Here is an 11184-nt window from a genome sequence, read left to right as displayed (position 1 = left end):
TAATCACGCTTAATAAGATAATTAATAATCTTGTTTAGGGTTAATTATGGTTATAATTCAAGTGATCGCCAATAATAGTTTGTTTGTGCATTAATATTCAACCAACATAGATTAAACAGGTTTAGGGTTAAACCTATTGATTGCATGTTAATTAAAAAGCGCACATGAATACGATCAGAATAAAGTAGAGGCCTATTATTAGGGCAGGTTCAATCTCTTTTAGGTTGGATTTGTACCTTCATCCCCCAACCCTTATTTGGTTCAAGACCTTATGGAGTTGACGATCTCTTGGATCGTTAAGGGGTGTAACCTTCATCCTATGAACGGTTTACAAGTTCCTAAAACTTGTTGGCGACTCTTTTGCTCTATCTTCTTCCCTTTTGGACGCCACCGTACTTTAGTGTATGATCACAGTGGGGTTCAAGCTAGGGGTTAACGCTTGAAATTTATTCCCTACAGCATTGCATTATTTTACATAGTATTTCATTTTACTAATAAAATACAATTTATATCAACACATATTTTGATTTAAAAAAAAATCAAAGAACAAACCAAATACATAATAGTACAAGTATTTAATTGAAAACATATATTTAACCAAAAAATTATCTCATTTATGGGATTAAGATTTTGATTGATTTAACCAAAAAAATCAACCCGTACATCGTGCGGGGTAAATATTAGTTACTCTTAAATTAAACATTGAGAAGTCATTTTTTTAAATTACTTGGTGTCCAAGTAATTATTAAATTGTTAGTATTATTTACTTAACAAAAAATGTCTCCATAAAATAACTCTACGAAGTGAAACATTTGTAAAGCCCAAACCAAAACCCCTAACACCTTCCTTCTCTATCTCACTGTATTCACTCTCAGCGCCGCCCTTGTTCAACCACCGCACTCTTTCTCTCTCCTCTCTTCTTCTTCTCCGTCGTCATTCATGGCGTCTCCGGCCGACGACGCTGCCAAGTCCGTCGCTAATTTGTCTATGGATTCTAACCCTAATCCTGAACCCGAACTCAGCAAGAAGTATCAATTCATCCAATTCGTTCATTTTTTATTTTTTATTTTTTAATTTTTGTACTGCAATTTGATTGATTTTGTTTTTCTGGAATTAGTGCGTTAAAGAAGCAAATGAAGAACAAGCAGAAAGAAGAAGAGCGTCGTCGTAAGGAGGAGGAGAAGGCTGCTAAGCAGGTATTTGGATAATTTGTGATTTTTTTTTTTGGTTTTTTTTTTTTTTTTTTTGTTATTTTGATTGAATTGTGTTTACATTTTAGACCAGAATTATAGTTGTTGGAAGTTTTTCTATGAATCAATAGTATATGAATATGAATTGCTAAGTAGGTGTAGTTATCAATTATTTGGAATTTGAGTTAATTTTGGTAAATGTGATTATAATGTTGTAAATTGTATTCTGACATTTTGATTTTGTGAAGTTTTTGTATGAATATTGTGTAAATTCTTTGGAATTGATTCGAATTATTTGAATTTTATCCGGAAAGAAGTGCAACTTACTTAGTGAGTGATAGATATAGATATTATAGTAAGATGATATTTATCGCAGATTTAAGACTAGTCTTGTAAACACTCTCTCTATATATAGTGTTTAATGATTTTATTTGCTAATTGTTTTGAAACTTTTGTTTTGTGTGTAGGCTGCAATGCCTAGCTCTCAAGGTCAGAAGGCTCAATTAGCTGACGATGAGGATATGGACCCTACTGTATGTAATTTATTCGACATTTTTGTTAGCTTTGATTAGTTCATGGTCGTGTTCACGATTGTTATTAGGCAAATCTTTTGAAGACAGGATTGTTTTGTTGATTTTATTGAATTGTGGGTTTTTTCGTTTTGCGGCAGCAATACTTTGAGAACAGGGTGAAATCGCTGGATGCACAGAAGGCGGCAGGAATCAATCCCTACCCACACAAGTTCTTTGTTACATTGAGTATCCCTGAATATATTCAGAAGTATGGTGTTTTGAACAATGGGGACCATCTTGAGGATGTGCAAGTATCAATAGCTGGTAGGGAATGTTAAGTTTTTTTGGCAAATTAGAGGGTCGTTGAATGATTAGCATATTTTTGATATTGTATGTGTTGTCTTTTCTTTTTAAGGGAGAATCATGAGCAAGCGTGCATCATCTTCAAAGCTTTTCTTTTATGATTTGCATGGCGAAGGTGTCAAAGTCCAAGTGATGGCTGATGCCAGGTAATTGTTTACCATGTTATTGATCTTCTGCTTTCACATAATGCATACATGGTTGTAATGTTTGTTTCGTAGAATTTATGAATGAAACAAGATACATGACACCCTCCTACATAAGGAGCTTTTTTGGTGGTAAGGGGTTGGGGTGGTGAGGTAGTATGGTGGTGTTACTTTTATGGAATTCATCTTTAGGTCTCTCCAAATCTACTCTACACTAGTAACTTTTACATTTTGCAGGACTTCTGAGCTGGACGAAGCTGAATTTTCAAAGTTCCACGCTTCTGTGAAACGTGGTGATATAGTTGGTGTAACTGGATTCCCAGGTTTGTGTTTTAAAATTTATGATTTTGTCTGAAAAAGCTTGTCTCTGTTCAATTAATGCTTGGAGATAAATGCTCTGTATTGTTTTATCTATCTTTTACACAAACACGCATCCGACGTATATATATATTTTTTAGGGGGTGGGGAGGAAGGAGGGGAACTGTTAGGGTAGGTGAGATATGTCTAGCATTTGCAAAACTACATTTTTTTTGCCAGGTGTCCCTGTGTAAAATTTTAATTTAAATACTTAATACGTAGTACTTAGTTTCTCATTAATGTTACCATTAGGTTTGTAAAACTTCAAATGGATGGATGTTTAAGTGTCAATTTTTAACTTCTTGCTGTAAGGGAAGTATAGAAAGTTCAATGTCAGTTGTTTTTTGAAGTTTTATTATAGAGTTGTAGATCAATTCTCCCCCTAGTCTTCTTTGAGTTTCCTATGCAGTGTCACCTTACCTATATGAGCAGTCAATCTTGTCAGCCTTTCCTCATGGACTGACATATCTTCTTCCGATGCAGGGAAAACAAAGAGAGGGGAACTAAGTATTTTCCCCAAGTCTTTTGTTGTTTTATCTCATTGCCTCCATATGATGCCTAGACAGAAGCCTGGTGTTGCTGCTGCTTCAGAGAACGCCAATGTAAAGATAGTTAAATTTTACCTTTGTTTGAGCAGTGCCAATTTAGCTTTCCAGCTCTACTTATAATGTATTATTCTATTTCAGAAAGGTGAAGTCTGGGTCCCAGGAAGTACAAGAAATCCTGAGTTGTACATCTTGAAGGATCAGGTACTAGAGTTTTTTTTTGCAAAGTTATACATTTGACTGTTCCCTCTGCTTACTTCATCCCGCCAGCATGCAATTAGCTTTCTGGCTCCTATGTTATACCATTTTACTTTAGGAGCTATGGGCTTGTGCATTTAATCAAATTCCTAATTGAGGAAGTCTTCCTCCCTTTTCCATAGCACTGTATTGCCGCCTAATGTATTGCACCATTACTAATTATATAGTTTCATACAATTATGTCGTAGTGTATAGTGTTGGTTGACCACTTAATGATAATTGCTATTGTGCTCTGGTTGAATGATGCTTTGCTGGTTCAGATTTTACAATGTAAATGTGAAAAGCTATTCATGATTTAATGCTGTAGCCGAACTAAATATTTCAATCCCTGTTATCCTGTTTGTTTTTGCCATCATTACTTGCAGTAAGCTGCAGACTTGTAACATGAACATTTTCCTTTGAGTTCCCTGCTAGGGAACTGTATTTGGAAATGTACATTTGTTATCCGTAACCAAAATTTCCTTGATATGCTTTGTCGTTCTTTCCAATTTCCAGAAACCAATATAAAAAAAACAGACCCGAAATAGTGTAGCGGCTGTCTCCTATTCTTTTCTCGTAGCGTCTAACCATGCTTGGCTCTATCCGCTGGCTGTTGTTGCTCTTCTGATTTCTGGTGTCTGTTGACCATTGCTTCTCACCGAATCAATCTGTATCAAATGAATGGTTTGTTCAAATATGCCTACTGGTTTTTTCTGTGGAGAAAGAGGGGAACAAATGTATGGGGAAAGAGTAAATTTAAGACTTGAGAGAATTAAAATGATGAGATGGTTTGAGTTCATCAACTAATGAAAAACGGAGGAAGTATTTTGTCAACTACGTGCATGGTATGGGCATTATCCATTTCAAACCCATACCTCATTCTAGAATCCCTTGAACTAATTTAGTCTTTGGAGTTCTCACAGAAAGGAAGATTATCTATTTTGTTGTCCTAATATATTGGATATTATTTTACGGTCCGCATAATTCTTTGTATAGGGTATGACACTACATTTTAATGTTTGAGGTTTTCTCTATAGGAATGTCAAGCAATTAAGCATTGCCAAGCTGTACAATTTTAAAATGCTTATTGCTGTCTGCTGTGTATGGGAATGAAGCATTGTTTTGTTTCCTGCACAGCTTTTACTTCTTTGTTTGGAAAAAAAAAGAGGTTTCTTTTTTTTTTGTAGCCATGCTGATTGCATGTTTGTTCTCTTTTTATTTGTAGGAAACCCGTTATCGTCAACGATACCTGGATTTGATGTTAAATACTGAGGTCAGAGAAATTTTCAGGACCCGTTCAAAGATTATTCAATATATCAGGAGGTTTCTTGACAATCTTGGTTTCCTAGAGGTAAATTTCTGTTTCTTCTCTGTTGAAAATTTGTGCTATCCTCTTGGTTCTGAAAAGAAAATTTTCTCTATGTTTTCGTTATTTTTGGGTGATTAAGGGATTAGCATTTTCTTCTCTTTGATCCTCACAACAATAAATGTTTTGTGCTTGTTAGTTCTGTACTAATAGTTTATTATGCTGAACATCAAGGAAATATTTGTCATGTGCATGGGAAACTGATAACATCATAATTTTAACACTGCACTAGGCACTACTCTTACCATCAGATGATTATAGCAAATTATCATTAATAGCTTAATCATTGAAGTACAGATTGCAGGTCAAAACTGCATCTGATCAGCACTTACTGGGACCGCAAAATATCTGTTTACTCTGCTCATTTTTTACTAGTAATATGTCACCATGTATTTCATTGTAGCTGTTCACTTTCTTATTGTGCCTGTCATTATTTATTTGTCATAATAGTATTCTGGATTGGTATAGCCACCTGCTTTGCCTTTGCTAGGCAGAGTGGTTATCAATGAATTTGGTATCGTGCCTCTAGGGGCTTTATCTGGTCTTTATTTTTCCTATATTTTCCCTTTTCTAATTATCTCCTTACTTTTTAACCCAAGCTTTTGCTTTAAAGTCTGTAGTTGCCAACTTGCCATTGTTTTGATTTTTTGCGGACTGAAAAGTTAGTGCAGGATTAGACATGGCCAGAAATGTGTTATATTAGAAGAGCTGGATTGGACATAATGGAAAATGTGCGTATTAGCATGTGTATGGAATGAGAAGCTTACAACACTAAGAACCAAAACCCTTAGACAGGCGAACCCCTTTAATAAAAATCAGAGGTTCCATGAACTTGAAGTGTTACCGGATGATTAATATATGCAGTAATGGATAAACTGATGGTGGCTGGGTGGAACCAATGCTGATTCCTGTTGAGGCCTGTTATGTCTAGTTAATAACTAATACTGAGACTGCAGAAGGATCGAGTAAAATGAATTAGAGCTATTAAGATTCAAATACAGGCAAAGATAAATCATTGGTGGATGAGGTGAGGTAGTGTTGATGGCTGCTAGGGCTTGATGGAGGAACCTATGACAACCCATTATATCTTTATGTAGAGGAAATAAGTACATCCTCTAACTAGATCCCTTACCAATGTCTTATTTATTCTAAAGTTATTACCCTCTGCCCCTTTCTCTTCTTATAAAACTATCAAGATGGATAAACTGTTAATGTTCTCGAAAATGCTCAGTCCCTTATCTGGAATAAATATGATTTGGCAATTCCATTTGCAATCTTCTGATTAATGGGTGAATTCTAGACTTCTAGTAAACCCGATTAGCTTATAAACATCCTTACCCTTTCATAATGGCATACTTGTTAGAATTTTGATGCATAAATCAGTGGAGTATTTGCTGAAATTTCATGTTCTACATTGTTATTTTTTTCTTAATTATCTTATTGTCATTATGGAACTGGCTAAATCATCCTTCATCTCTGGAATCCTTTCTTACGCCTGGAAACACTCATCAACTATTTATAATGCAAAATCGATTTATTTCCTTCACTTCAGGTTGAAACACCAATGATGAACATGATTCCTGGTGGTGCGGCTGCTCGCCCATTTGTGACATATCACAATGACCTAAATATGAAGCTATATATGCGTATTGCGCCCGAACTGTATCTGAAGGAGCTAGTTGTTGGTGGATTAGACCGTGTCTATGAAATTGGGAAGCTGTTTAGAAATGAGGGTATCGACCTGACACATAACCCTGAGTTCACCTCATGCGAGTTTTACATGGCATTTGCAGATTATAATGATCTGATGGAGATGACTGAAAAGTTATTGAGTGGTAAGCACCTATGAGATAGATAATCTTGGTGAACTCTTTTTTTTCCCTCTCTCCATGCATGGTCTTAAGTTCTTTACCATTTGTGTTCCAACAGGGATGGTGAAGGAATTGACTGGTGGTTATGTCATTAAGTTTCATGCAAATGGGCTAGATAAGGAGCCTATTGAGATTGATTTCACTCCTCCATACAGGTATGTGTCTTGTTAATACCATCTTGATTATTTTTACTTAGAGTGTTTTAATAATAGGTCTTGAAAATTGCATATATTAAATACCCTTTGAATCCTTATATTGCAGGAGGATTGACATGATAGAGGAATTAGAGAAAATGGCAAATCTGTCCATACCCCAGGATTTAGCTAGTGAAGAGACTACTCAATATTTGATCAATGCATGTGCAAAGTATGATGTGAAATGCCCACCTCCACAAACAACTACTCGTTTATTGGATAAAGTGAGTTTCTATTTTTCTCTATGATGATATGGACGTGGAAATATTATTTATATCTACATTGCCTTGACATCAAAGTACCCTTTTATTTGAGATGGTTAATGCAAATCTTATAGCATGTGCTGTTGTTTGGCAAATTTTTCTAATGTTTGTGGTTGTTTAACCTGAAATCCAATATTTGTATTTGATAATAGCTGTTGGAAACCATTTGTGTTGCATACTTGTTGGCAATAGCTGTCTGCTTTTGGTGAAGCTCAAGGGAAGTTCTGTGGGCAGTTTTCTTTACAGGCCCATGTGTATGTGTATGTGTGTGTGAGAGAGACTAATTTCTTATGACAAAAGCAATGTTTAGGCTGTGACTAATTAATTTAGGATTTGTTCTCCAAATTAAGGAGCACTTTAAAACTTGTCATACAAAGAATAGTGGGGTTTTGGTTGATTAAAAAAAAAGTAGTGGAATTTAGTTGGAAAAAAAAAGAGGGAATATTCATCCCTTATTTGGATAGCATATGAAAGGAGGGAAGGGGAGGAATTGGCATTTTCCTTCAACTTTAATAAATGAAATCCTTTCAACATTGGAAAGATTTAGAAAGAAAATAGAAGTTTACCCTCTCCCTCCCTGCTTTTACTTCCACTACGCTCCCTTTCCCTTCATAATTGCTATCCATTCATAATTGCTATCCAAACATAGTGTTAGGCCCTATGTTACTTGGACTCGGATGAAGTGTCAAATTAGACACGGGTGTCCAAGCATCGGACTCGCCCATTTTCTTGAAAAAAGTTGTGTTTTTAGTTAAAAATGAAGTATCCAAGTGTCGGTGTCGGTGTCGGTGTCTGACATGAGTCGTGTCGACACGGACACGTGAGGTAAATGAAAGAGTCCGAGTAACATAGGTTAGGCCTGTTAGCCTTTGTGAAAAAAACAAAAAGATTGTTTTGGGTTATATTATTCCATTATAAATAAGTACAGTTTTGCCTCATCAGTTATTTCAGCTGTTTGCATCCCCCTGGTTCTGTGCCTGCTTTGTTCCCACCCTATCCCCCCACTTCTCCTCTGAAACTTACTATGCTTTAATCTTATTTGCAGTTGGTGGGACACTTTTTGGAGGAAACTTGCGTAAATCCAGCTTTTATCATTAATCATCCAGAGATAATGAGTCCGTTAGCTAAATGGCACAGGTCAAAGCCTGGGTTGACTGAGCGTTTTGAATTGTTTGTGAACAAGCATGAGGTATGTGGCTGGCGCCCTGACCTTTGTCCTTCTCATTTCATTGGCGTTCTTCCAATTTTGCTTAATTTAAGTGTTTTTTTTTCATTGCTCAGCTTTGCAACGCGTACACTGAACTAAATGATCCTATTGTACAACGCCAGCGATTTGCTGAACAACTGAAGGTGCTGAAAGCTTGATCTTAATTACTGAAATATTGGTTATCTCAGTATCCAAGATTGTTTTAAAATTCTCGTCTATTTTTCAGGATCGACAATCTGGTGATGATGAAGCAATGGCGTTGGACGAGACATTTTGTACAGCTCTTGAGTATGGGCTTCCCCCTACTGGTGGATGGGGAATGGGTATTGATCGACTTACAATGATGCTGACAGATTCCCAAAATATAAAGGTTAAATTCTGGTTCCTTCTTTGTGCACACCTTTCTCTGCATGTGAATGTTGGTGCATGCGACTAATTAATTCTGTAGTCCTAAATTTCATGGTTGCCTATTTGAGGCCTGACTTCTTGTGTTGCATGTACAGGAAGTCTTGCTCTTCCCTGCTATGAAGCCTCAGGATGAGCCTACAACCACACCAGCTAAAGCCTAAAGGTACTTCAGCTCTTTTTTATGTTTAAGCTAAACATAATCTGTAGACAAAATGCCTTTTTTGTTAATGTTTAAGGCAACATAGATTTTAGTCAAATTGCATTTACCCGAGCTAGCAGGGCCGCTGCATCAATTTCAGTTTGCTCTTTATTTTTTAATTTGAGACTGGACTAAATTGTTAAAATATGGTAGATAAGACACCATAACATTTTGATCATCAAAGTTTCTAGTTTGCTGAAATGTGATTTTTAGCTTTGAGCCACGTGCTCCTAAAGTCCTATGCATTTCTATTTAAATAATGCTGGCAAGCTTTCAATTTTAATTTTCATTACCTAATATCATATGTTAGTAGTCCTCAAGCATCATGTACTATGTAGATGGGCATTTTTCTGTGATGTTAAAATACTTTCAAAAGATGTGAAAATTAAGTGGATATACAATCTTAAATGTCATGGTTGGAAGTATTTGGCATGTGACTTTGTTTTTAATGTCCAAATTAACAAGATGATAGAGATTGGTAGTTTTGAGAAGAAAGTGTGTGGGGGCAGCTATTACAGATTGACAGTGCTCAAGAGTAACTTGCTATTAACAGAGGAATATGAAAAAAAAATGTTGCTGTTAGAGAGAAACTTGCAGTGACAGCAAACTTAAGGGTTTCCTGGAAAAAGCTTCATTTGGTAGAGGAAAATGTGACATTATGGTAGATACAAAATACTAGTACGAAATTGGGGAGGAATTAAGGAAAGTCGAAACCAAAAAGGTTGCTGGTGAACATTGATATAGTTGAAAATGTGTGTTTACTAGATTATTTGTCTCCTTTTGTTTCTGAAGTTTCAGAAATTTAGATTCATAACCCGACTTTGGTTTTATAACTGGAACACAACTAACCGTTTTTGCTTTGCCCCAATCCTCAAGTCACAATAATGCTTATGGAGTTTATTTTTGGCAGTTCAATCTGTCATATGCTTTATTCTCAACATTTATACTAATAGTTGTTCATCTTTTTTCTGGGACATTCGCAGCTGGAGCTGAAGAACACTTTTGTTGACACCACTGGCAAATGTTATGTGATTAATTTAGGTGGCTTGCTAATTGAATCGTAAATCATTTTCAATACTACTCCATTTTTGTTACTCTAGGAACGTGTGATTCAGCTTTTTGTAACAGTGTCAGTAACATCTGTTTATTTTCTGCATATTATTAGATTTATACTACGTCGGGCTGTTTCCTTCGTTTGTTTTTATGTTTCATATACTAAATTAGCTGAATTAGTGCTTGATTTTTGATGTTATACCTACACATGAAGCCATTAGAATAACAATTGTCCAATCTCATAGATTGGATAAAATGTCTAATCTCATGTTATAATTCAAAAAATTACAGTATCAGTCGGGAAAAGCCAATGTCATATTATGTCCAGATTATCACAAATAATATTATAATAAATAAATTAAAAATTTCCTTTAAAAAAAAAAAAACCGCCTCTAATATCTTTCTAACTTTTTCGTCAGTGCAATGCATATGAAAATTTGCTCAATTTTCTTGATGATGTTGGTTGATTATTGTGTAGGAGATGAAGGGATGGTTAGTCGTTTTGTGTGATAGGTTAGAGCCTACTCTGTATCTTAGTGATTAAAAATACAAAAAATATGAATTTATCCTTTCTAAATGTTTGGTTATTGTTTGTGTTTTTTTTGACAAAGAGAACTAAAAAACCAATAAAGAAACTAAAAGGCAAAACAGACTTTACTTTGTTTGAATATTGGTTGGTGTCTCATTAATCAGTTATTTGTAAAATTTAACTAATTTAATCAACTTATACTTAAAAATGATTGATTAAATTAAATTCATTCAAATAAAAATGACTTATTTTATCCGTCATAACCAATACTACTCACTTTGTTCCTTGTTGTTTACCTATGAGTATACATGGTGATATACTTTGTGTAAGGAACAAAAATAATAATGTTAAATTTTGTTAAGAAACAAAACTATGAGAATATTATTGTTGTCAATTTATTAGTCATACTTTGTATTTCATAGTGATTGATAGGTTTATAATATTAAATCTTGGCACTTTGGTAGTTATTAATCGTTGCATGGTAGGCTTGCATTTAAATTTGTACTCTATATTCTATAATACGTTATTTTTATACCATAATATTATCTTGGACACAACACCATTTATTTTATTTTATACTCCATAGTAACCAAGGGTTGCATCTTAACGCCTTGATTGGTGAAAAGGTATATTCAATTCACCTAGCTTAATAGTAGCAAAATATAGCAATCAATTTAATTTGTATGGGTTATTGAAAATCAAAATTCTAATCTTAAAATGTTTCCTTTAACATCAAAGTCTATATTT

At 34.9% G+C, this 11184-nt stretch overlaps 1 protein-coding gene across 1 annotated transcript; it reads left to right on the top strand.

Moving 5' to 3' along the window:
* The first annotated feature begins 786 nt into the window (after positions 1-786).
* On the top strand, positions 787-10171 carry LOC110738795 (lysine--tRNA ligase, cytoplasmic-like). The gene is made up of 17 exons (XM_021919228.1): positions 787-1028; positions 1118-1196; positions 1658-1723; positions 1861-2026; positions 2118-2211; positions 2446-2531; positions 3049-3167; positions 3252-3314; positions 4573-4698; positions 6266-6548; positions 6643-6739; positions 6846-7002; positions 8087-8230; positions 8323-8391; positions 8475-8618; positions 8752-8819; positions 9839-10171. Exons 1-16 carry the CDS (start codon positions 940-942, stop codon positions 8815-8817), a joined length of 1848 nt encoding a protein of 615 aa, XP_021774920.1. The 5' UTR covers positions 787-939; the 3' UTR covers positions 8818-8819; positions 9839-10171.
* The last annotated feature ends 1013 nt before the right edge of the window (positions 10172-11184 follow it).

This window comes from Chenopodium quinoa, unplaced genomic scaffold (genome assembly GCF_001683475.1).
Source record: "Chenopodium quinoa cultivar QQ74 unplaced genomic scaffold, ASM168347v1, whole genome shotgun sequence".
NCBI lineage: Eukaryota > Viridiplantae > Streptophyta > Magnoliopsida > Caryophyllales > Amaranthaceae > Chenopodium > Chenopodium quinoa.
The sequence above is the reverse complement of the archived record's forward strand: the minus strand, read 5'-3'. Positions and strand labels throughout refer to the sequence as shown.

Coding starts and splice junctions, on each gene's coding strand:
- LOC110738795 (XM_021919228.1), top strand. CDS start 940: ATGGCGTCTCCGGCCGACGACGCTGCCAAGTCCGTCGCTAATTTGTCT. Junction 8,392..8,474: donor GATTTGCTGAACAACTGAAG/GTGCTGAAAGCT, acceptor TCTATTTTTCAG/GATCGACAATCTGGTGATGA. Junction 8,619..8,751: donor CAGATTCCCAAAATATAAAG/GTTAAATTCTGG, acceptor TTGCATGTACAG/GAAGTCTTGCTCTTCCCTGC.